We start from the raw sequence: 27491 nt of genomic DNA on the forward strand, positions 1-27491 counted from the left end.
AAATAATTCTCCGCATTGTAGTGCATCAATTCCACAAAGTCCAAAGTCTGCAACAGGGTAGAGGTGAATTGGACAGTAGCCTAGCTTCTGGAGGGATCGTTAAGAAGGGTGATAACAGAGGGGAAGATGCTGTTCCTAATTCTCTGGATTGAAACTGAAGCCAGAGGGCAGAGAGCCTACATGGTGGCGAGATGTCGGGAGAGAATTTCAGGCAAAGGAGACCACACCAACGGGTTGGTGAAAGGGTGCACAAAAGTTTACCAGCGAGGGAATGGAGAGAGAATTGGTGGCTTACAGAGCTAGTGATTACCTCGATAAAGAGCGGTAACGGGCCAGGTGACATTTAAACACAAGGGTGTGCATTTTACGTTTAAGGCTTTGGTTGCCATTTATTGATCTCTGGCTGGGGAGCACAATATTTTCATGGGACGTGATGCTGCATTTGGATCCCTCCCAGTTGGCTGCAGATACCTCTATACACTCTAATGGATAAGGAGATGCAAGTTTACAGTCAGCTGATCAACTGTATTTAGATTAGTTGATTTTAGTTTAGAAATACAGAGCGGAAATAGGCCCATCGGCCCACTGTGTCCGTGTCGACCAGTACACTAGCACTATCCTACACACTGGGGACAATTTACAATTTTTTTTTACCAAAGCCAAACCTTTGGAGTGTGGGGAGGAAACCGGAGCACGCAGAGAAAACTCGCGGTCACTGGGAAAACGTACAAACTCCATACAGACAGTGCCCATTGTCAGGATCGAACCCGGGTCTCGGAGCACCAGAGAATGGAGGCCTTAAGGCAGAAACTATGCCGTTGCAGTACCGTGCAGCCCTGAACTTTGCCCAGTAAAGTTCCTGTACTGTATCCACAACCTCAGCCTTTTTTCCTGAGCTCGATTGTAATCGTGTATTGCCTGACGAATTTAATTTCACCTGCCATCTATCTGCCCACTCCTACATCTCCTTGAAGTCTATTACCTTTCCTGCAGTTCTTCATATTTCTTCTCCTCACCCCCCTGCAGCCCTACTACTGGGATCTGTGAGGAAGCCCTTGTGGTCACAGTGGAATTCTAGCCCTGCCTATTGTCAACAGAACTTTCCCCAGCGTGGACGTTAAACTGAACAGGCTGCGGTTGCTGGATTTAATATTGCACCTGTTTGTGACCATGTCTGCAACATGGGCATTCACCAGTCTTCAAACACCTCAACGGTAACTGTAGATATTTGGAATGTGAACGTGAATCTGAAGGTTATGGCCATGGCCTCTGCTATTTCCTCCCTTAATTCCTTCAGCAATTTGCAGCAGGCGACCTTTCCACTTTAAGAGCAGCTCCTCTTTCTGGTAACTTTTCATCAATTTGAGCTCACCAAATATTTCAGCTACTCCTTCCTTTCCTTAGACTCCAGGGACATCTTCGCTTCTGGTGAAAACTAATTAAAATACTCAGCAACAGTCCTTCACTCTGCATCCATGGGGGGATTTCCTTTTGAGTTATAATCAACCTCTCTTTTTATTATGCTTTTACTGGTCACATGCTGATAAAATATTTTTGGACCCACTATTATACTTCTCGCCACTCATTTCTCACGTACTCTCCTGAACTCCCTTATTTCCTTCTTTTACCCACTTCCTTTCTCAATTGCCATCTGCCTGACTGCCTGATCTGCCATAATACCTTTTTTATAGCTCTGTTTAACACTCAATAATTTTTAGTGATCCGGTCTTCAATTTCCCTTATACCTCAATTTCAGTAGGAACATATCTGTTTTAAATTACAGATTTGCCTGGCAAACTATGACCCAGTTTACCCGAGTCAGATTATGCTCTCCTACCATTGAAACTGGTTTATCCACTAGGTGAGTTTTACCTTGAAGATGTGTCGGAAGGAACTGCAGATACTGGTTTATACCGAAGATAAGACACAAAATGCTGGAGTAACTCAGCGGGACAGGTAGCAGCTCTGAGAGAAGGAACGGGTGACTTTCGGGTCAAGACCCTTCTTCAGACTGAAAGTGAAGGGAGTGGGAGACACAGAGATAAGGGAAGGTAGCGTGTGAAAGCAAGACATCAAAGGAGATGAAATTCAAGGAAAATGGAGAATAGATCATTGTTAGCTAGGAGAAAATGACAACAAAGCAAACCGAGATAAAATATAATCAGGGAGACAGTTAGACTGGTTGGAGAATTGGAAGGGGGGAGGGATGGAGAGAGGGGGAAAGTAAAGGTTACTTAGAGAAGTCAATGTTCATGCCGCTGGGGTGTAAGCTGCACAAGTGAAATATGAGGTGCTGTTTCTCCAATTTGCACTGGGCCTCACACTGACAATGGAGGAGGCCCGGGACAGAAAGGTTAATGTGGGAATGGGAAGGGGAGTTAAAGTGTTTAGCAACCAGGAAATCAGGTAGGTTTAGCAGGACTGAGCGGAGGTGTTCAGCGAAATGATCGCCGAGCCTGCGCTTGGTCTCACCGATAAATAGGAGTCCACACCTGAAACAGCGGATTCAGTAGATGAGGTTGAGGGGGTGCAAATGAACCTCTGCCTCACCTGTAAAGACTGTTGCGGTCCTTGGATGGAGTTGAGGGAGGAGGTATAGGGAAAGGTGTTGCATCTTCTGCGGTTGCAAGGGAAAGTACCTGGGGAGGGGTGGTTTGGGTGTGAAGGGATTAGTTAACCCAGGAGTTGCGGTGGGAATGGTCTCTGCGGAAAGTGGAATGGGGCGGAGATGGGAAGATGTGGCTAGTGGTGGGATCCCGTGGGGGGTGATGAAAACGTCGGAGAATTATGTGCTGTCAACGACGGCTGATGGGGTGAAAAGTGAAGACTAGGGGGTCTCAGGCCCTGTTGCGACTGGGGGAAGGGGGAGCAAGAGCGAGCGGAGCTGCACGATGTCGAGAAGACCCTAGTGAGGAACAGTTGTTCCTCCAGTTTACATGTGGCCTCACCCGTACAATGGAGCAGGCCCAGGACTGATAGGGAATAAGCAGGCGTTGGTGCGTATTCGGTGAAGCCATCGCCGATGTTTGATCTCGCCAATGTAAATGAGGCCACATCGAGAGCACTGAATGCAGTTTATGGGGTTAGAGTGAACCTATGTCTCACCTGGAAGGGTTGTTGGGGTCACAGGATGGATTTGAGAGAGGAGGTGTAGGGACAACTCATGTGGTGTACCGGGGGAAAGTACCTAGTCAGTGTGGATGGGGTGATTTGTTGGGAAGGGATCAGTGAGCCAAGGAGTTGTAGAGGGAATGGCCTCTGCGAAAAGCAATGTGGTGGGAAGAGGTGACTAGTGGTGGGATCACATTGGCTAAACGTCAAAGAATGATGCATTGGTAGAAATGCCAAAGAATGATGTATTCCATCAGGGGGGAGAGGGAACTACAATAGAACTGCCGGACACAGAGGTGACGTGGGTGAGAAATCCATCAACGACAGCAGGACGGAAACCATGGTTAATTTCAAAAGAGGACAAATATCCCAGAGTGGGGCACCCTTACCTTGGGGATAGATGCAATGGAGACAAAGAATTTGAGAATAGGGGATAGCGTCTTCGCCAGAGGCAGGGTGGGAGGAGGGTCAGTCTAGATAACTGTGTGAGTCAGTGGGTTTATAGCAGATTATAGTCAGTCTATAGTCTGTCCCTGTGATTGAGACAGAGAGGTCAAGAAAGGGGAGAGAGAGAGGTGTCAGGGATAATCAAAGAGAATTTGAGGGAACGGTGTAAGTTGATGGTAAAGGTGATGAAATTGACGAGTTCTGCAAGGAGGCAGCCCCAATGCAGTCATCGTTGCAGTGGAGAATGAGTACCTTTGGAACAAGGACCGTTGGACGTAACCAACAAAGAGGCAGGCACAGCTGGGGCCCATGCGAGTGCCCATGACCACACATTTAAGTTAAATAAAGTGAGAGGAGTCAAAAGGGAATTTGTTGAGGATGAGGACAATTTGTTCACTTCTGCTGTGATCTCCCATCTGAATCTTTCTCCTTCCTGCTCAGACTTTGCCAACATCTCCGTGGGGATGGAGCTGTGGAGAGGAGGGATGGCCCTTTAGAAAGGGAAGGAGGAAAGTGAATTCAGACGCCACGTTTGAGCATCTTGTGCCTCACAGGGAATCATTTGAAAGGCACTCATTCACTGACTACTGACAGCAGCTAATTTCCACATGGCAACAGCTTGCAAACAGTAAAGAAGTGAACAGTTCTACTGATCTACTCGAGGGATAGTTATTGATCGGGAAAGTCCTCCTGTTCTTCAGAAGAATGTCAGACAACCTCTACGTCCTTTGTGGAGAGCAAACTGTGCATTAATTTAATATCTCGTTAGACAGAATGAAACTCCAGCACCTCAGCAACCTCCGAGTTCGGCACCTGGGAGCTTCAGTCTAGATCAAGGGTTCCCAACCTGGGGTAAATTTACCTGCCTCCCACCTGCATCTCTACCCCAGGGGGTCAATTTCGCCGACCCAGAGGGTAAATTTAATGTTTCTGGATTTGTACATATTTTTTTTTCTCATTGACAGACTGTGTTTGGTTCTGATATATCTGTTCATCATTAGTTGTTCATAAATAAGCAAAATAACATTGTAATGTGCTATTAAAGTTGCCATGGGTAACCGGGACGAAAAAGGTTGGGAACCCCTGGTCTAGATGGTGTGCTCAAGTCTCAGGAGTGGGACTTGAACTCACAACCTTCTGAATACCACCAACGTCAGCACAGTCTGTCTCAGACTAGCAGGCCATCCCAAGAACTTCGGAGAGGTGACGATATTTTGAAATAATTACTATGATTGCTATTCAGACTCTGCACACTACCATTCCAATGTTGATGATAACTCAGATGGTGAAAGCTTCTCATGATGAGGCGCTCTTCAGTCTCCTTGGTGGCATTGGTGTCATTCGCATGGGGCCTGGGTGGTTCAGACCGGCAGCCAACCTTTGCCTGGCCTCGCGTCCTGCTGCATAGCCTTGGTTTAGCTTGTCCATGGAGTTCTCGAGGTGCAGTGCAGTCACTGCTGAAGAGTGGTGAGCTTGGGCAAGCATCTCAAGGCGTTTTATTATCTCATAGTCAGGAAGCGCAAGAGCATGAACGTTCAAGCCCAGTATCCGTGAGACAACGTCCCTGAAATTCACCAGCTGAAACAACAAGCGCGCAATGTTACATAGATTATCTGCTTCACACTCACACACATGCACTCAAAATGTCTAAAAGACAGTCTTTTACCCAGAGGGATCAAGAACCAGGATTAAGGTGAAAGGGAACAGATTTAATAGGAACCTGAAGGGTGATTTTTTTCACTCGGGGGGGGGGGGGGGGGGGGGGGGGGGGGGGTGTGTGGATGGAATGAGCTGCCAGAAAAGCATTCTGACATTTAGACAGGTTCAGAGGGATATGGGCCAAACATAGGTAGGGGGACTATTCGAGATGGGACATGTTGGTCGGTGCGGGCAAGTTGGGCCGAAGGGCCTGTTTCCATGCTCTATGACTCAGAGAGATAGTTGAGGCAGATACTACAATAGCATTAAAAACACATTTAGAAAGGTACAAGGACAGGAAAGGTTTAGAGAGATATGGGTTAAACATGGGCAAATGGGACTAGCTTAGATGGGGCAACTTGGTCAGCATAGATGAGTTGGGCTGAAGGGTCTGGATTCCATGCGACATGACTCTAAGAGTTCCTTTTTATAGCCCATTAAAAATAGGATTAGTTTCCATTGGAATCAACAGGTTAAAAAGATGACATGAGAATGGAATGTCTCAAAGACATCCAGACCTTCGACTCCAGGGAAAGAATTGTATTGTGTATAATTTTTCACGGATTCTGGATGATCCAAAGCACATCACAGCCAATGAAATACTTCAGACGTGTGATCATTATGGCAGTGTGTGAAATACAGCAATAAACGTGTGCTAAGCAAGTCCGCAGGGATAGCAATACAACAATGAGCACAGTTTATTTAAGTGAGATTGATGAAGGGAGTGGCGCAACAGTAGAGCTGCTACCTCACAGCGCCAGAGACCCAGGTTCAATCCTGACTATGGGTGCTGTCTGTGCAGAATTTGTACATTCTCCCTGTGACCGTGTGGGTTTTCATCGGGTGTCCCGGTTCCCTCCTACATAATAATAATAGTAATTTATTAGCCCAGTACGTTTTGCAACATACGTGGAATTTGGTTTGCCGTACAGTCATAACAAAAAAGCAACAAGACACACAACTCCTCCACATTCCCCACTGTGATGGAAGGCAATATAGTCTTATCTTCTTTCTTCCTTTCCTCCCGCAGTCGGGGGAGTCGAACCATCCGCACCCGGCGATCGAGCTCCCTCGTCGGGGCAGTCTAAGCTCCTGCATCGGGGCGGTTGAAACTCCTGCGGCTTGGAGTTCCAGAAGTCAGTCCCTAACAAGAGACAGCGAGCTTCATGATGTTACTGTCTGCAGCTCCCGCAGGTTGGAGCACCAGTTATGTCTGCTGTAGGTACTCGGGTCATTAAATGTTGCAATTTTTCTCCTCCCGTCTATCTTTTTATTCGTGGACATTTTTGTCATGCTGGAAAAAACGTCCCGACTTACCTGATGCCCCGAATACCTACGGCTGACATAACGAGCCGCTACGATATATCTACGGACTCATACGGACTCATACGATAATTTTCCGATTTTGAATTATGGGGGAAACTCGGGAGAATTCATGAGCAGGTCGGGAAAGTGGGACAGACCCTTTAGTATGTCTGTCTAGATTTCACAACCTGTGGGGATTTAGAAAAAAGAGGTGATGGGGTATGTGAGGGGAGTACAAGCAGCAATTTCATATATGGAGTGGGGAAACAAGATTTGGTACAAAAGTGCTGATCAGAGAACCTTTTATAACAAGAGGAATCGAATATAGGAGCAAAGAGGTCCTTCTGCAGTCATACAGAGCCCTAGTGAGACCACACCTGGTGTATTGTGTGCAGTTTTGGTCCCCTAATTTGAGGAAGAACATTTTTGCTATTAGGAGAGTGCAGCGTAGGTTTACAAGGTTAATTCCCGGGAAGGTGGGACTGTCATATGCTGAGAGAATGGAGCGGCTGTGCTTGTACACACTGGAGTTTAGAAGGATGAGAGGAGATCTAATTGAAACATATAAGATTGTTAAGGGTTTGGACATGCTAGAGGCAGGAAACATGTTCCCGGTGTTGGGGGAGTCCAGAACCAGGGGCCACAGTTTAAGAATAACGAGTAAGCCATTTAGAACGGAGATGAGGAAACACTTTTTCTCACAGAGAGTGGTGAGTCTGTGGAATTCTCTGCCTCAGAGGGTGGTGGAGGCCGGTTCTCTGGATGCTTTCAAGAGAGAGCTAGATAGGGCTCTTAAAAATAGCGGAGTTAGGGGATATGGGGAGAAGGCAGGAACGGAGTACTGATTGGCGATGATCAGCCATGATCACATTGAATGGCGGTGCTGGCTTGAAGGGCCGATGGCCTTCTCCTGCACCTATTGTCTATTGTCAGACTCACTTCAAGATGGTTCCCCCTCCTCTCTCTCTCTATCTCTCTCACTCTCTCTCTCTCAATAATTAGTTACAGCAGGAGTCAGCGTGTGAGAGCAGTGTCCAAAAGGTGTGAAAGGCGCAATGTATTTTCTAATTAATAAATATGATCAATTCTTCAACTTGTCACACTCTTTAGAACTGACGGTGACTGAGGAACACAAAGATCCCTGAAGGAACACTTGATGTACCTCAAGCTTTTATTTTCTATGCATCTTGCACCTTTTCTGAATGATTTAGTTTTCCCCATTTGTACTTGAGCTTTCACAGATACATGGAAAAGGACAAGGTGCATTCAGACTCGTTCACACATCTGATGGTACGGCCTTCGGGAGAGCTGAACACCTGCTGCGGGCACACACGGGCCAGCATACGCACTCACACACACACACACAACACACGCAAACACGCACATAGGCACGCGCACACACGGGCGCGCACACACACGTGCACATACGCATGCGCACACACAGAGTCATACATGCACCATCTTGTCACAAAATGGCTCAGACAAACATGCTCAATTATACGATGTGGTGTGGTGATGTGTGTGTATCTGGGTGTATCTGGACTTCCAGAAGGCTTTCGACAAGGTCCCACATAAGAGATTAGTATACAAACTTAAAGCACATGACGTGAATTGGCCAAGATTGACTGGCAATTAATTCTAAAAGGGTTGACGGTGGATATGCAATGGAAGGCATTTAAAGACTGCATGGATGAACTACAAAAATTGTTCATCCCAGTTTGGCAAAAGAATAAATCAGGGAAGGTAGTGCATCCATGGATAACAAGGGAAATCAGGGATAGTATCAAAGCAAAGGATGGTGCGTACAAACTAGCCAGAAAAAGCAGCATACCGGAGGACTGGGAGAAATTCAGAGACCAGCAGAGGAGGACGAAGGGCTTAATTAGGAAAGGAAAAGTGGATTATGAAAGAAAACTGGCAGGGAACATAAAAACTGACTGCAAAAGTTTTTATAGATATGTGAAAAGAAAGAGATTAGTTAAAACAAATGTAGGTCCCTTGCAGTCAGAAACAGGTGAGTTGATCATGGGGAACCAGGATATGGCGGACCAATTGAATAACTACTTTGGTTCCGTCTTCACTAAGGAAGACATAAATGATCTGCCGGAAATAGCAGGGGCCCGCGGGTCAAAGGAGGTGGAGGAATTGAGTGAAATCCAGGTTAGCCGGGAAGTGGTGTTGGGTAAATTGAATGGATTAAAGGCCGATAAATCCCCAGGGCCAGATAGGCTGCATCCCAGAGTACTTAAGGAAGTAGCTCCAGAAATAGTGGATGCATTAGTAATAATCTTTCAAAACTCTTTAGATTCTGGAGTAGTTCCAGAGGATTGGCCGGGAAGCAAACGTAACCCCACTTTTTAAGAAGGGAGGGAGAGAGAAAACGGGGAATTACGGACCAGTTAGCCTAACATCGGTAGTTGGCAAACTGCTAGAGTCAGTTATTAAAGATGGGATAGCAGCACATTTGGAAAGTGGTGAAATCATTGGACAAAGTCAGCATGGATTTACGAAAGGTAAATCATGTCTGACGAATCTTATAGAATTTTTCGCGGATATAACTAGTAGCGTGGATAGGGGAGAACCAGTGGATGTGGATGTGTGGAAACTGGACTTCCAGAAGGCTTTCGACAAGGTCCCCACATAAGAGATTAGTTATACAACTTAAAGCACATGGCATTTGGGGGTTCAGTATTGGATGTGGATAGAGAACTGGCTGGCAAACAGGAAGCAAAGAGTAGGAGTAAACGGGTCCTTTTCACAATGGCAGGCAGTGACTAGTGGGGTACCGCAAGGCTCAGTGCTGGGACCCCAGCTATTTACAAAATATATTAATGATCTGGATGAGGGAATTGAAGGCAATTCCTCCCAGTTTGCGGATGACACTAAGCTGGGGGGCAGTGGTGAGGTGTGAGGAGGGATGCTAGGAGCCTACAAGGTGACTTGGATAGGCCTGGGTGAGTGGGGCAAATGTTGGCAGAATGCAGTTCAGTTTTAAAATGTGGATACATGTGGTTTTATCCATTTTGGGTGGCAAAATGACGGGAAAAAAATATGTCAGCTTATTATCTAAAAGGTGGCCGATTGGGAAAAGGGGGGAGGGCAAATGAGACCTGGGTGAGGTACACCGTTTAAACATTGGAATATATTTAAGCCAGGGAGGTTATGTATTATGCAAGGTGACAGAAGGCAGTAAAGAAAGCGAATGGTGATGTTGGCTTCATAGCAAGAGCAATGCAAAATTTTAGTATAGGATCAGGGAGGTTTTACTCCATCTTGGGGGCACAGGGTTCCGGAGCGAAGCAGCACCTGGAGTATTGCAACGGCTGCGTGATCTTTGGGAAAGGGGGAAATCTGAGGAAGGACATTATTGCCATAGGTACACCAGCAGAGAAGGTTAGCACCAGCACAGGAATGGATTCCCAGTGGTGATGTCAGAATGAGTATGTCCTTATGAATAGCAAGCAGGATAGTGACGCTTGGTTTATAGGAGCTCTAGAATTTGGAGATTGTTGAGACAGGGGTCTTAGAGACCAAACTTACCTAAAGTATTGCCGGGTTGGACAGGCTTAGATGGTCTCCAAAGATGAGTTCCCGATTGCCCATAGAGGCCGGGCCACAGTGCAGACAAGGGTTCACCAGACTAAGGATTCCTGGGATGTCAAACTGCCTAATGAAGAAAGACTGGATGAGACTTGTCACAAATATACTTTTTTCATTTTGTGGAGATTGGTGAATCTCTGGATCTCTATGCCACAGAAACTTACAAACTTCTTAAGAGCCACGTTCCGATTTGACTTAATTTAACGGGCAAGGAAGATGCAGAGGAGATTGTTCCCTGATGTGGCGGAAGAGTGGCAAATCAAAGGGGAGTCACAAGTGTAAGGATAAGGCGAAAAGGCTTGTAAAACTGAGATGAGGAGAACTTTTTTTTCACACAGAGAGTGTGATGATCTGGTGGACTCTCTTAGCCACAAAGGAGTAGTTGAGGCCAGTTCAAGGGCTGATATAACCGAAGAGGGAGTTAGATGTGGCCCTTGTGGCCAAGGGCCGATCATATGGGAGGCGATGGAGAGAAGGAAGGGAAACTACGCCATGGATAACTGAGTTGGATGATCAGCCATGATCATATTAATGGCATGAGTGCAGCTCGATGGGCCCGAATGGCCTACTACTGCATTTTTAATTTCTATGTGTTTCTAGGGGATTACATGCATTAACACTCACGGTATGGGCTAAATAGTTATTTAGCATTTACTACACGACTAATGCATTTTAATCTGTACTAGGGGAGTTCAGAATTTGGGGGAGTACAGAATGGTTATTCTACAAAATGCCCAGGCCCAGTTGTAGAGTGAACAAGGAACCGCAGATCCTTTCGCACGTTTTAACCACACTGCCAGCGGCCAAGTTACCTGCTGAGGCTGAAAAACAAAAATGTTGCTCAGGGGACCTAGTTTTTTTCCGGAATGTTTTGCCAGGCAGTTATGTATTACCCATGGCATGCCGCCAAGAGAAGCAGTCAGTGCTACTACTATCTACCTCGTAATAGGTGACCGTTTCTCTCAGGATGTTGATCAGGCTAGAGGAGGTTTTACTGCATCTTTTTTAATTCACATCCTTACCGCAAACTACTGAGCAAGTCCTGAACTACTATCTACAGTCATCGGTGTGCCCCTCAGACTATCTTTGAATACAACTCCGGGTTGTACCCTGACTTTCCCGCTTGCACGACACGTTCAGCCCCATCGTACATAAAATCTGTTCACTGTGCAATGCCTACCCCATTGTAACCCATATAAGTACTTTTTAATCAGCCCGGAAGTAGCCCCGGCCCTAAAGCGGACACCTGGTGGCCTCATACCATAGTACCCATATAGACATATCAACAATACAGAACGGAAACAGGCCATCTCGGCCCGACAAGTCCGTGCCGACCACACTTACTCTCCCCTAGTCCCATCTACCTGCACTCAGACCATAACCCTCCATTCCTTTCCCGTCCATATACCTATCCAATTTATTTTTAAATGATAAAATCGAACCTGCCTCCACCACTTCCACTGGAAGCTCATTCCACACAGCTACCATACTCTAAAGAAGTTCCCCCTCATGTTACCCCTAAACTTCTGTCCCTTAATTCTCAAATCATGTCCTCTTGTTTGAATCTTCCCTACTCACAATGGAAAAAGCTTATCCACATCAACTCTGCCTATCCCTCTCATAACTTTAAAGACCTCTATCAAGTCCACCCTTAACCTTCTATGCTCCAAAGAATAAAGACCTATCTTGGCCAGTTTGTTCGTTCAGCTGGCGATTGTCCTCATTCACCTCCTCCAACCTCTTGCCTGCTGATCCCATAACCTGATTGCATCTATGACTGCCCACTGAGGCTTTTCCCTGGGGGCCTCATGGCCATCCACCCAGTAACCGATGCTGTCCTGACCTGGATGTCTACCCTCGATCTACAACTTTAGGCTGACCACCCTCATTATTCACTCCTTCCAGTGGCTGGCCATAGGTCTCCCCGTTCTGCCTCAGGCTCAGAAAATCTCTCACAATTCCCGCCAATTCTACGGAATCACGCTGTGGATCCCTTTTATTAGGTGCAAAGTAAGTTGAACGAGGCACACCTATAGAGTAGCCAGCTCCACAGTAACAAAGGCCAAAGATCTTGCAGTAAAACACTCCCTCTTCTGGGCAAGCGGAACAGTAAATCTATAACGGGCTTGAAGCAACTTTTTCAGTGTGCATTCTTCCATTAATTTGACATGTTCCCCAACTCTTCTGATACCTCTATCTCTGGGGGCATACTCAAGACCAATATCCGCTGGGAGCCTACTGATTCTCTCAGCTAACGTGGCCACTCTTCCCCTCATGCCATTTTGGTAAGGGTTCAAATCCATTCTCCCAATTTTTCTCTGTTGCGTCCGTTCCTGACCTAGATCAGCCATGATTGAATGGCAGAGTAGACTTGATGGGCCAAATGGCTTCATTCTGCTCTCTTTTATGGTCACAAATGGTCACAGGGCAAAGAAGCAAACTGCACTCCAATGCCACCTTCTGTACCAGTGCTCCCAATGCATCTTCCACTGGGACTCCTAATATGCTTAACCCTGAGCGAGTATCTCCCTCTCATTTCTTCACACCTGCCTATTCCTTGCAGTCCTCGTTCAAGGCCACCAAGTCCACCATCTCCAGAGTGATCCACCAAAAGCATCTCCCATTCCCCTTTCAATGATCCAAAGATTTACCCCTGCAGAATATCTCCATTCACTCTGGAAGCATAACCACAAATATCCCATATCCATTCTGACGTCCGAACATGATCCAACATGAGCCTGAGGAACTGCACTTCATCCATTGTTTAGACATCTCACACCTCAAGAATGTCTGATCACAACCCACATCTGTTTCTGCATAGCACCTGTCGGTATTGATTCTGCTGATCCTACTTTTAATTCCATTGACTCGGGCAATGTTTTTTTTCTTGTGTCATTGCCATTCTCTATTAGGCTTGCACCTTCAATGTGGTTGTCATTTAATCTCCTGCCTTCCAACCTATTTCAGACTTCTCAGCAACTTTGATACAGTTCCCCTTCAATGTCAGTTTGCATAATGGTTATGAAGTCACACATTGCGGAATCAAACCCTTCACCCTACTAAACATGCACTGACAATCAAACACACTGATCGTATTATATCAGTCCCATATTCTCATCGAGTTCTACCACGTTTCCATACACTGGATGGAATTTATAGTGGCCAATTAATCTGCCAGCCCACATATCTGGAGCACCTGGGCCTTACTTGATTAGTAAAGGTGTCAAATGTTATTGGGAGAAGGTGGGAGAATGGGGTTGAGAGGGAAAGATAGATCAGCCATGATTGAATGGCGGAGTAGACTTGGTGGGCCAAATGGCCTCGTTCTGCTAACTTTGTCTTTTGGTCACAAAGGGTCAAAGGGAAAAGATGCAAACTTCACTCAGACGGCTCTGGAGGTCATGAGAGAACCCAGGTCACTGAAGCTATGAGGCAGTAGTTCTACAAGCAGTGACACTATGTTGCCCAGATGTCCAGGTCTCCGATCGCGGGGCCTGTGGACTTTAACACTGTGAAGCAGCGGTCTCTGGTAAGAAGCAGCCGACCCGGGAGCTCCATGCCGCGGAGTGTTCCAACCCGTCCCGATGCCGGAGTTTCAATCATCCCGATGAGAGGGCTTGGATAGCGGACTGTCAGCAACGGCCCCGTTCAAAGGCCCCGGAGGAAGCAGGAGGAAGATGACTGAATATTATTGCCTTCCATCACAGTGAGGGATGTGGATTCCACTGTGGTGGATGTTTAGGTTCAACTTTATTTTATGTGCTGTGTGTATTTTTGTTTTTTACTTAGTTTGGCTGTATGGCAACTCACATTTCACTGTACCTTAATTGGTACATGTGGCAATTAAATTGAATCTTGAATCTTGAAAATCACGCTGCCTCACTCAGAAGCGAGAGTGCTGAAACTGAGCACCATTTAAACCCAGATAGAATATAGAACAGTACAGCACAGTATCAGGCCCTTCATCCCACCGAACGTGATGCCAATCTAAATTAATCTTACTTGCCTGCAGATGGTCCACATCCCTCTATTCCCACTGCCCACGTGTCTGTCTAAATGCTCCTGTCAACATTGCCGTCTTATCTGTTCACACCACCACCCCTGGCAACACACTTTCCAGGTTCCTAAAACTATCTGTATAAAAACCTTCTTTCAGCCACATCCCTCTCACCTTAGCCCTAAGCGCTCTTGTCTTTGACATTTTAACCCTGGGGGAAAAACTCCTAATGGGCCTGTCCCACTTAGGCGACTCTTTAGGCGACTGCCAGGGATGAGTTTTAATGGACTTCACCTACGGCAACACCTACGTCAACCTACAACAGCAAAAATTGTCGCCACTGTCACCATAAAATTTTCAACATGTTGAAAATTTTGCAGCAGTCACCATTAGTCGCCGAAAAAAATGGTCTAAGTGGGACAGGGCCTTAACTATCCAAATGATGCCTCATTCTTTCATATATTTTACTCATGTCACCTCTCAGTCTGCAAAGATCCAGAGAACACAATCCAACTTTTCCTTACAGCTAATACCCTCTGATCCAGGCAGCATTCTGTTAAACATGACCTGCAAACTTTTATATTCAACACCTCCAACCGATGAAGGCACGCATGCCACACTCCTTCTTTGACACCCTATCCACTTTTGCTACCACTTTCAGGGAGCCATGCACGCCAAGATCCCATCGTAAATTAATGCTGCTAAGGATTCCGTATTTGCTTTACCTTGTCCTTTACTTCCAATTGAACATGCAAAATGCAACACCTCAAACATGTCCAGATTAAACTCCATCTGCCATTTGTCTGCCCAAATTTCCAACTGATCTCCAAATGAGAGGAATGGATACCGTAATTGCACAGAGTATTTTACCCAGAGCAGGGAATCAAGAACCAGAAGCCATTTAAGTCGAGGGGGAAAAGTTTTAATAGGAACCTGAGAGGCAACCTATTTTTAAACAAAGGGTAGTGGGTGTATGGAACGAACTGCCGGAGGAGGTAGTTGACGTATATACTATCACAACATTTATGAAACATTTAGACAGATAAATGGACAGAATAGGTTTAGAGGGATATGGGCCAAAGGCAGACAGATGGGATAGTGTAGACGGGGTGTGTGTTGGTTGGTGTGGGCAAGTTGGGCCAAAGGGCCTGTTTCCACTCTATGACTATGATCTATATCCTGCTGTATTATTTGAGAATTTATCTGGCTATCTACTACTCCACCAATTTTCATGCCAATATGGATTTACCCTCAAAGAGTCACTGTCAATCTACTTTCTCCAGTTCCTGTCTTATGGTGTTATAACGGAGCTGTTCTACTTGGGCGACCTAATCTGCGAGTTCTGGCGAGTTTGCCCTCAACTCGTACTCGCAGCATGGTCGACACGAGGTCGTCGGAGGTCTTTGTAACTCTCCTTCATGCTCGAGAGTAGTCCCCGTGTACTCGAGGCCTCAGCTAGGTCGCAGCGTATTTTTCAACGTTGAAAAATGCCCGCGAGTAAAAAAAGGTCACCATTGAAAAAAAATAGATACTTTTTTTACTCGTAGGTTTAGTCGTAGTAGGTCGGCAATTTAGTCGTAAGTAATCAAGGGTAGTCACAGGTAGTCAAAGGTAGTCATAGATAGTCTTCATCATAATTGAAGGGAGGTCGAAAGGAGGTCAAAGGAAATCAAAGGAGGTCGTCTTCACTCTCCACTATTCGGTGTCCAATTTTCCCGAAGTTAGTCATACCCAGTCGAAGCTAGTCTTCAACATAGTCGAAGGAGGTCTTCTACATTGTCGAAGGAGGTCTTCAACATTCAAACTCTCCTAAACTCTTCTAAACTCGCCAATTAGGTCGCCCAAGTGGGACAGCCCCTTAAGTAGCCTCCACCCCCCGTAAATTCATGTTGCAGGAGCAGAATCTGGCCATTTGGCCCATCAAGTTAACTCCACCATTCAATCATGGCTGATCCATCTTTCCAGCACAACCCCATTCTCCTGCCTTCTCCCCATAACCCCTGACATCCTTACTATTCAAGAATCTGTCAATCTCCGCCTTAAAAATGTCCGATGACTTGGCCTCCACAGCCGTCTGTGGCAATGAATTCCACAGAATCACCACCCTCTGACTAAAGAGGCCCCAGTTTGGCACTTTCACCCGAGTACCAGTCTTATCCTTACACATAACTATCTGTTGCATTAGAAGAGTTTACTCAGTACTGCCCGATACGGTCAACGTTTCACCCCTTGACCTCGCCACTCTTCAACATGACCAGGACAAGAATGAATATTACCAACCTGTCTCTCCCTTTGGGCCAATTCTTCCAGGGTTTGTTTTAGAGTCTTAAGCTCACTGCTAACAGCCTCCAATATGTTCCGGGCTCGGTCTTTTTCCTCCCTTGCCTCAAACTCAGTGAAACTCAGCTCGGACTTGGTGTTGCCGAGCTTTGCTGTGGCCTCATGTTTTAATTTCTCCAGCTTCTTCACAGATTTATTCAGATCCCCGATGGTTTTGTTTTGCTCCAGCGTTTTAATCTGCAGACACATCGGAGAAGGAATCAGTTACTGCTGAGTGAGACGGAGCACACTTTACAAAAAATTCAGCACCAGGAAGGACAAGTATTTCATTCATAGGGGGTAGGATTATGAAGATTAATTAGTAAATTTGCAGATGACACAAAAAGTTGAAGCATTGCAGTGAGGACGATTAACATCGGCTGCAACAATGAACATTAAGCAGTGCAGCACAGGAACATGCCCTCCTGCCTATCATGTCTCTTCTGACCATGATGCCAATTTAATCTAATCCCATCTGCCTGCACTTGGTCCCAACCCCTTCATCTCCTGCCTGTTCGTGTTCACTTTTTAAACGTTGCCGTCTGAAATACACAGCGTGTTGGATTTATGCAATTTTTAGAATAACACGCTTGTTCATTTAATACTATAGCCTGATTGACGTATTTTTTAAATAGCGCGCTCAAATTTACACCGCATAGATGTTTAATTTACACGTTTTTGTGACTCGCGCTGCTTTCAAGAACATACCCTCTGTGTGGAACACAAGGTGCCTGTATCAGCAGGTACACAAAAATGGTGGAGAAACTCAGCGGGTGCAGCAGCATCTATGGAGCGAAGGAGATGGGCAACGTTTCGGGCCGAAACCCTTCTTCAGACTTTATCAGCAAAGCATTGAAAAGATTGAAAGTTGCACAAAGCAATGGCAGGTGGAATTTAATCCGGACCAGTGTAAATTGATGCATTTTGAAAGGTGATAGGAGCAGAATTAGGCCATAAGCTATGATCAGCAGATGTTACTTTGTGGATTTTATGTTTATGAAGCCATGAGGAAATTGGCACTCTCCCTTTCCCTCGACTCTCCGGTCTTTGGGACTGAACTCGCCAGCTTCCCAGACTCCCCCCTGCACGTCATAAGGAGTAGTAGAAGAATTAGACCATTCGGCCCATCAAATCTACTCTGATTCCCCACCCATTCAATCATGGCTGATGTATATCACCCTCCTAACCCCCATTCTCCTGCACGGGAGCTTCCATCCCGGCTCCGGGAGCGAGCCCAGGACGAGTCCCCATAACCCCGTGGCACCAAAAAGGTCCCCCCGAAGGTCAAGGCTCGGACCCCCCACCCCCCCTCCCCACATACACAGTAAAAACTAGTTAGACAAAAACGAAAAAAAACAATACAAAAAAGTAAAAACCAACGGACTGCAGGCGAGCCGCTGCTGCCAGGGCAGCGCCGCCACTTCCGGAGTATTGCGTAACAGAGGGATTTTGGAATATAGTCCGTAGATCTCCGACGGTGTCGGAACAGGTGGATAGAGAGGTGAAGAAGGCCTATGGGATGCTTGCCTTCATCTGTCGAGGTGAATATTCCACGTCTGGAATATTCTATGTGGTTCTGAAGCATGTAAAAGAAACACCAGTGGCAGGAATAACTTTGCTTTCTTGTCACTGTGCCCACTTGATTTAAACAACAAATACAAACCAAAGGGTTGGGCCAAAGTGGAGCTGCACTTAAAGAGATCATGAGATGTATTAAGCTCAACAATACTTCTCCAATCTATATTTTGTTTTCAAAGGCAACTCCACTGAAATTCATAATATTACTTGGCTTGCTGTTCTGAGTAAAAAGTAACATTGATTAGTGTTGAATTCCGCTTAGGCCTACGCGATCTACTGTTTGCTAAACACTTTAACTCCCTCTCCCATTCTGACCTTCCTGCCCTGGGCCTCCTCCACTGTCAGAGTGAGGCCCAATGCAAATTGGAGGAACAGCACCTCATATTTCGTTTGGGCGGCTTACAACCCAGCGGTATAAATATTGACTTCTCTAACTTCAGGTAACCCTTGCTTCCCCTCTTGTTCCGTCCCTGTCCCACCCCCACCCTAGTTCTCAGTCTAGTTTCACCGTCCTCCTGATTATTTTTACTGTTTGTATGCCTCGTTGTCACCTTCCCCTCAGCCGACAATGAACCATTCTACATTTCCTTGATGCAGGAAAGAACTGCAGATGCTGGTTTAAATCAAAGGTAGACACAAAATGCTGGAGTAACTCAGCGGGACAGGCAGCAACTCTGGAAAAAAGGAATGGGTGACGTTTCGGGTCGAGGCCCTTCTTCAGACATCACCCATTCCTTCTCTCCAGAGATGCTGCCTTTCCCGCTGAGTAACTTTTGTGTCTACCTACATTTCCTTGATCATCGGCCTGCTTTAATCTGTCTTCTTCACATCTTACCCTTCCATATCTCTAGTTTCCCTCTCCCCCGACTCTCCGTCTAAAGGGTATCAACCCAAAACGCCACCTGTCCCACTGAGTTATTCCAGCATTTTGTGAATAACTTCAGAGTAAAGGATCACTTTAGTTTGTATTTTCTTATGATACAGTAAGAGGCCTTTTCACACATCAAGTCCATGCTGGCCCTCAGAGCGATCCCATTTTGTTGAATCGTTGGGCCTTTCTTCCAATACCTTGCCCACCAACAGTAACATTGAGTGTGAAAGACTGTGAGGCAGTAACCCCAGAACCTGAACATTGGTACATGGGTTGATAGTAGCAGGGTTAGCATTCTCAGAATTACCTTGAGCTCATGAGTGTCAGACAGCTTTGCTCGCAGGTCCATGCTGTAGCAGTGTGCTGACTGCAGCTCCTTCTCAAGTCGTTCCACTTTTTTCTGCAGTTTCCTCATAGTAAAGTTAGCTTCATCCCTCTCCACTGCCAGTGCAGTTTGGGTCTGTTTCTCCACATCCAGCTGGGTAACTTTTTTCCTCAGCAGGTCCATGTGCAGCTCTTTGCTCTCCAACCTCTCTTTCTGTGCTTTAAGCTGGAAGAGTGAAAATAATTTGTCTTTTCAGTTTAGTTTAATTTAGAGATACAGCACGGAAACAGGCCCTTCGGCCCACCGAGTTCGTACCGTCCCGCGATCCCGGCACACTAGCACTATCCTACACACACCAGGGCAATTTACAATTATATCCAGCCAATTAGCCAACCAACCTGTACGTCTTTGGAGTGTGGGAGGAAACCAGACCTCCCAGAGAAAACCCACGCAGGTCACGGAGAGAACGTACAAACTCCGTATAGACAGCACCCGTAGTCAGGATAGAAAAATGGTCTCTTGTAGCAAATCTACTACTGCGCCACCATTCTCCTCTCACTTCTTCGGTCTTCCAGACACAAAATGCTGGAGTAACTCAGCGGGCCTGGCAGTATCTCTGGAGAAAAGGAATAGGCGACATTCTGGGTTAGAACCCTTCTTCCGATCCAAAACGTTACCTATTCCTTTTCTCCATAGATGCTGCCTGACCCACGGAGCTACTCTAGCATTTTTGTGTCTATCTTCGGTATAAACCAGTCTCTGCAGTTCCTTCCTACACATTCAGTCTTTTAGATGTCTGCCTGGCTCGGTGGTGGCATTATAGCTGGAGTCAGGTGGTTGTGGGTTGAAGATCCACTCCAGAAGACCACAGCTCTTAATCCAGGATGAGACTTGCGGTGCAGCATCGAGGGACCGCCATAGCCGTCCGAAGGGGGGGATGCGTTGGGTGCGACCGCACCCCCCTTGTTTCCCCAGAGTAAGAATAAATCCCAGGGTGTGGGCCCACACCACCCCCGCTGGGCCCACACCACCCCCCCTGGGCCCGCCACCCCCGCTCCCAGCTGGGGGCCCACGCCACCCCCCACCCCCACCACCCCCGGGGCCCATGCCCCACCCCCAGCTGGGCCCACGCCACCCCCCCTGGGCCCACGCCCCCCCCGCGGGGCCCACGCCACCCCCGCAGGGCCCACGCCACCCCCACTGGGCCCCCCCCACTGGGCCCACCTTCATCTTCGGGCCCCCCACCCCCGCTGGGCCCACGCCACCCCCCCAACGCCAGAGGGGGGGTGGATGTGGGAGGGGGCCCACGCCACCCCCACTGGGTCCCACAGAGAGAGGGGAAGGGACGGGGGTCAGACCAGAGAGGGCCCAGATGGGGCCAGGGCCAACCCGAGGGAACCCCGCTGACCCCCGCAGGACGCCACCCCCGCATTATCCCCATTAGTTAGAAATTGCAAAAGGAATTAATTCTGGTAGGTTTTCCTAGAGCTATTATATTTCCACATCCCCTGGACAGACGGCAACAGCTATGAAAGCTTGTTCCTTCCTGCAAAAGGCAATACATCAAACCGTAATATCACGACACATTGGAACTGTCTTTGTCTTTTACTGAAGAAGAGTCTTGACCCGAAATAAATCAATACTGAAAAATATGAATTCCATAGTGGGATCATTATATACAGATGTAACATTTCCATTTCAAGATCGGAGGGGGAAGGGGGGGGCGGTGCGTCAAGGGCCCACTCTCTCCCCTCCTTTCCTATGTTCCTTTCCACCCATCAACCTCTCTCTGCCTTTACATTTCACTCCCCTTTCAAATCTGCTCTACTTATCTACATGCATTTTTCTTCTTAACTTTTTAGTCATAGAATGATGCAGTGTGGAAACCCAACTTGCCCACACCGACCAACATGTCCCATCTAAACTAGTCCCACTCACACGTGTTTGGCCCATATCCATCTAAACCTGTCCTATCCATGTACGTGTCCAAATGTCTCTTAAACATTAGGATAGTCCCAGCCTTAACTACCTCCTCTGGCAGCTTGTATATAAACATACAACCAGCACCCTTTGTGTGAAAAAGCTACCTCAGATTCCTGTTAATTTCTGAAATATTGGTCATAAATTTGGTGCAAAAATGCTCCAAAATAAGGCTCAGAATGCATCAGAGAGCATCTAAAACCCCTGAGCTTCCAGAGCCCTTAAGCGGGCCCTGGACCCTGGTATCGAGGAACTTCACGCTTCGCGCTTGTGATGTGCGCAACACACACACTATTTCACGTTAAATTTTTTGTAATCCTGTCATGCCACCCCCCTTTTTGGAAAGCTTCATATGGGCCTGAGCGCTGCGCTGTTGTTTGTAAGAGATGGCCACAAAAAGTCTGCCGAGTCTGTCAGCACAGCACCAGCGTTTGGGATCCGCACATTAGTGTGAAAATTGCAGCGTGCTGCACATGTGCACATTTACCACGAGAGTCGCTCCAACCAACGTATTGCAGAAGATGCCAGTGCATCCTGTTTGCCGGAAGAATGCACGACTGGCAGGTCAGAGGTCCCTCGGGGGCAAGATTAAGGTGGTGCCAGCCCTGCCAATTCAACAATGCAGCTAACACCATCCCCCGTACAGCGAATCTGGCATTTAATAGCAGAGAAGGACCACACACCCTGCCTCTGATTCATTTCTATTGAAAGATTTTTTTAAATAATTTATTCTCCAGTAGCACAAGGTTTCTTTAGACTGGAGAGGTTTTCAAGTGCACAGTGAATGGAATACCAGGGACTCAAGGCTTTTGTAACAGCTGGTCATGCCTTGACCTGGGTGATTTATACATTCACAAGTTCCAGGAGTAGAATTAGGCCATTCGGCCCTTTGGGTCTACTCCGCCATTCAAACATGGCTGCTCTGTCTTTCTCTCTCAACCCCCATTCTACTGCCTTCTCCCAATAATCCCCAACACCCTAATGCCCCTGTCCCACTTAGGAAACCTGAACGGAAACCTCTGGAGACTTTGTGCGCCACCCAAGGTTTCCATGCGGTTCCCGGAGGTTGCAGGTGGTTGCAGGTAGTGGAAGCAGGTAGGGAGACTGACAAAAACCTCCAGGAACCGCACAGAAACCTTGGGTGGGGCGCAAAGTATCAAGAGGTTTCCGTTCAGGTTTCCTAAGTGGAACAGGGTCATTAGTAATCAAGAATCTGTCAATCCCCATCTTAAAATTATCCGATGACTTGGCCTCCACAGCCATCAGTCAGAAGGGCAATCAGAAGGGATTCCAGTCTTCTCAATGTGTAGGAAGCAACTGCAGATGCCGGTTTAAATCGAAGATAGACACAAAAAGCCGGAGTAACTCAGCGGGACAGGCAGCATCTCTGGAGAGTAGGAATGGGTGATGTTTCAGGTCGAGACCCGAAACGTCACCCATTCCTTCTCTCCAGAGATGCTGCCTGTTCCGCTGAGTTACTCCGGCTTTTTGTGTCCATCTCCAATCTTCTCAAGGTTCAATACACACTGCACCTTACTAGTTAATGAACAGTATCCAGGCAGCGGGTATTATACATTCATTTAGTGGCATTCAATGTTACCAACAATGTTGTGGTCTCCATGACAGACTATACACTGCAGCACCCAGGAACCAAAAGGTATGATCGAGGTCACAAAATCTGTCCCCCTGCCTGGCTCCACACATGTGGGAAAGGAGTTGCTCACCACTACCACATGGGAAGTGTGGATTCCAGGCTCGGCCCAAAGGTCCTGTGAAGGAAAATGATTTGGGAAGAAAGTCCACGATAGAGTTGGACTTGGGAAGGGTCGTGATCATTGAGATGATTGGCCTACCTTTGATATATCGAACCACGCTCCATTTCCGCTAGATGCAGGGAGATTGTTCCCGATGTTGGGGAAGTCCAGGACAAGGGGTCACAGCTTGTGGTCATAAGGGGGAAATCCTTTAAAACTGAGATGAGAAGAACTTTTTTCACACAGAGAGTGGTGAATCTCTGGAACTCTCTGACACAGTGGGTAGTAGAGGCCAGTTCATTGGCTATATTTAAGAGGGAGTTAGATGTGGCCCTTGTGGCTAAGGGGATCAGGGGGTATGGAGAGAAGGCAGGTACGGGATACTGAGTTAGATGATCAGCCATGATCAGATTGAATGGCGGTGCAGGCTCGAAGGGCCGAATGGCCTACTCCTGCACCTAATTTCTATGTTTCTATTTCCCATGCTTTGCAGTTAATTGGAGAATAAAAATAAGATTACGTTGAAAGAGCCAATAATCACATATCTCAGATGAATCTACCTTCCTTCTCAGGTTGTATGTTAGAGTCTTGTTTTCAACAATGGCTTCACTCTCCATTTTGACCAGCTGATCGGCTCGGGCAAGAATCGCGTCGAGTTGCATATCGAACCCAATCTCTGACGTCATCTGATGCAGCTTCATTTTCTCTGCTATTTGCTCCAGAAACTTCAGATACTTAAGAGAAAGCAGATAATATTTTTTTAAATCTCTTTGTACACATTATAATGTTCTTGCAAACCAATTTAACCACCTAATGTGCTAAGATACGCCATCTCTGAATTAATTCAGGGTGCATGATTCAACAAGGACACCCAAATGGCATCAGAAATATTTTTAGCACAGTTTAGTTTAGTATAGTTTGGAGGTACAGCATGGAAACAGGGCCTTCGGGCCACCAAGTCTGCTCTGACCAGCGATCCCCAAACACTAACACTATCCGACACACACTAGAGACAATTTTCAGTTTTTACCAAAGCCAATTAACCCACAAACCTGTTTGGCTTTGGAGTGAGAGAGAAAACTGGAGCACCCAGAGAAAACCCACGCAGGTCATGGGGAGAACGCACAAACTCTGTACAGACAAGCATCTGTAGTCAGGATCGAACCCTGGTCGCTGGCACTGTAAGGCAGCCACTCTACCACCTCACCACCAAGCCATCATAATATTGAATGATGAATTATCCACAACACAGTCTCCTATCTAGCATCTTTTCCACTTCCATGAGTTCATAGTCTAGGTCATCTAATCTAATCTAGTCTGGCCATCTAGGTGAGAATAAGGCTTGTTTTATTTCTGGGTCCTGGCCATCTAGTAAAGGTAGCACCCTTCTTGTTGGACATCATCAATAGGAAATGGCTCCACTGGTCAAGCATCAATATATACATGAGAAAACTCCTCCTGCCTGTGGCCACGGAGTTTCTTCATTCAGAGCAAAAGTAGCCTCTGAGAGCAGCAGGAACAGGATAAGGGCTGCGAGCAGTTGAACAATGGGGGAATATTTGGGCATATCGTTCATTAAGTAAAGCACTGCACAAACTGTTTTGCAGTAACCAGTGGACTGGATCTATGGCATCTTGCAAGGCACAAACTGTTGTGGAACACTGTGTATACTGCTGGGGTGGAAGATTGCAACCTCCACGTGGTCCGCCCTGTTTCGACTAATGCAATCAACTCGACGTGCACAAACGGAAGATCAAATAGAACAAGTTGTCCTACAACTTTAGGCTGTGCACGCCACACGCAAGAAGAAGAAGAAGAAGAAGAAGAAGGTTCTAACATGAAAGGTGGCACAATGGCACAACTGGTAGAGCTGCTGCCTCACAGCTCCAGCGAACTATGTTCAAGTCTGACTACAAGCTACAGGCTAGACTACAGGTGCTGCAGTATCTGTGGGTTTTCCCATTCCCCATGTGAAACGCATGGCTTTCCTGTTGTTTCATTGAGTCTTGGAGACATGTAGAACAGAACATACCATGACACCCGCCAAGTCCCGCCACTCATCAACCACAGATTTACACTAATCTTACGTCATCCCATTCCATTAGCTTCTCCCCACCTTCTCATCAACTCTCCCCAGATTCTGCCGCTCGCTACACACAAAGGCCAATTTCCAGTTGGCCAACTTGCATGCCTTTGGGATGTGGGAGAAAAATAGAACAGCAAGAGGAAAGGGAGAACATGCAAACTCCACACAGTCAGCATCAGAATTCAGAATTGAACCAGATCTGTGTCACGGCTCTACTAGCTGTGCCACCATTTCTTGTTTAGTTTAGTTTATCAATGTCAGATGTTCCGAGGTAAAGTGAAAACCCTTTGTTTGTGTGATATCCAGTCAAAGAATAGACTATACATGAATGCATCAAGCTGTTCATAAATATTACAATATTCAGTGGAATATCTAACAAAGTCCTATTAAAGATAGATCAAAGGTCTCCAAAGAGGTAGATGGGAGGTCAGGACCACAATCTAGCTGATGAAAAGACCGTTCAACTGGCTGATAACAACTGGGAAGAAATTGTCGCTGCATCTGGATGTGTGTGTTTTCGCATTTCTGCACCTGCCTGATGGGAGAGGGGAGAAGAGAGAGTGGTTGAGACTAGTCCTTGATTATTCTGGTGGCCTTGCGGAGGAGGCAGCGTGAGGTATAGGTGGAGTCAGTGGCGAGCAGGTTAGTAGGTTAATTGGCTGTGGTAAACTGCCTCGTATGTGTAGGGGTGAGTGATAGAATCTGCGGGAATTGATGAGAATGGAGGTAGAATAAGTCACAAGGAAAATTAACGGGAAAATAAGACCTAATGAGCCAGCATTTATCTAACTTCAATGGCCTCCTTCTATGTCATAAGGAAACAGTTTAAGAATAAGAAGTAAGCCATTTAGAACAGAGATGATGAAACACTTTTTCTCACAGAGAGTGGTGAGTCTGTGGAATTCTCTGCCTCAGAGGGCGGTGGAGGCAGGTTCTCTGGATGCTTTCCAGAGGGAGCTAGATAGGGCTTTTAAAAATAGCGGAGTCAGGGGATATAGGGAGAAGGCAGGAACGGGGTACTGATTGCGGATGATCAGCCATGATCACATTGAATGGCGGTGCCGGCTCGAAGGGCCAAATGGCCTACTCCTGCACCTATTGTCTTTTGTCTACATTGAAATATGAGAACAGGTTACAGATAACATTTTTAAGAAGTAAAATATGTTTTGAATTGTTTGTTCACATCGAACAGGACAAGATGTAAACCTTATAATTTAACGTTACGCCAGCCGTTTTGATGCTGAACCACTGCAGTAAATAACGTTGATCTGAGTCCACCCCTTACTTTCTGTTTGTCCTGGCTCAGAGCATCACGAAACACGTCCCCATCCAGCAGGCGTCCCTCCAGATACTGCACTCGGTCCTGCAGCTCCGACAGCCTTTGCTCGGCCTTGGTGGAGCGCTGCACTGCCGCTTGGTGCAGGTCCACCTGCCTCTCCAGCTGCACTGTCAGCTTGCTCCCGTTCTCTTCCAGCTGCGACACGGTCTGGCAAGGACGACAAGAGCATGTTAACATTAAAGCAGATGCTGGTTTACATAGAAACATAGTAAAATAGGTGCAGGAGTAGGCCATTCGGCCCATCGAGCCAGCACCACCATTCAATATGATCATTGCTGATCATCTAAAATCAGTACCCCGTTCCTGCGTTTTCCCCATATCTCTTGATTCCTAGCGGGACAGGCAGCAACTCTGGATAGAAGGCATGGGTGACGTTCCAATGGTTGTAAGCTGCTTACAACCCAGCGGTATGAATATCGACTTCTCCAACTTCAAGTTACCCTTGCTTTCCCCCTCTCTCTCTATCCCTCCCCCATCCTAGTTCTCCAGCCAGTCTGACTGTCTGCCTGGTTAAATCTTCCCATTGAATGCTTCATTGTCACAATCCCTAAGCTGACAATTTCCTTATCTTTGTCCCCTTTGATGTCTCCTTTTCACATCTTACCCTTCCATATCTCCATATCTCCCTCTCCCCTGACTCTCAGGCTGAAGAAGGGTCTCGACCCAAAACATCACACATTCTTTCTATCGAGAGATGCTCCAGCATTTACTCCAGCATTTTTGTGTCTATCTTCAGGGAGTCAGAAATATTGAGCTGGAGTTTCAGTCAGAACAGCCGTGGTCTTACTAAATGGTGGAGAAGGCTCAAGTGGCTGATCCCTGCTCTAAATTTGTATTGAAATCAACTTAGGGAACTATGGAGATGCTCAATCATTCAATTTGAAATAGTGAGATATAATAAAGCAAAGTAATTATTGTCATGTTTCCCACGCCAGGTATAGAATTTAGATACAAAGAACTGCAGATGCGGGTTTACGCAAAATATCACAAAGTGCTGAAGTAACTCAGCGGGTCAGGCAGCATCTCTGGACAACATGGAACGGTGATGTTTCGGGTTGGGACCCTTCGTCATACTGAAGGA

General features: G+C 46.7%; 1 protein-coding gene across 1 annotated transcript in view; it reads right to left on the reverse strand.

Moving 5' to 3' along the window:
* Positions 1-659: 659 nt before the first annotated feature.
* The window catches only part of ccdc170 (coiled-coil domain containing 170), a 107060-nt gene continuing 80228 nt past the window's right edge, over positions 660-27491 (reverse strand). Inside the window, exons 9-13 of the mRNA XM_055639010.1 lie at positions 26357-26557; positions 23546-23719; positions 19234-19476; positions 16439-16675; positions 660-5136 (exon numbers count right to left, since the gene is read on the reverse strand). Of these exons, the coding sequence (XP_055494985.1) occupies positions 4855-5136; positions 16439-16675; positions 19234-19476; positions 23546-23719; positions 26357-26557 (1137 nt within the window). The 3' untranslated portion in view covers positions 660-4854. The remainder of the gene's footprint in view (positions 5137-16438; positions 16676-19233; positions 19477-23545; positions 23720-26356; positions 26558-27491) is intronic.

This window comes from Leucoraja erinacea, chromosome 8, assembly GCF_028641065.1.
Source record: "Leucoraja erinacea ecotype New England chromosome 8, Leri_hhj_1, whole genome shotgun sequence".
In the NCBI taxonomy this organism is placed as follows: Eukaryota; Metazoa; Chordata; class Chondrichthyes; order Rajiformes; family Rajidae; genus Leucoraja; species Leucoraja erinaceus.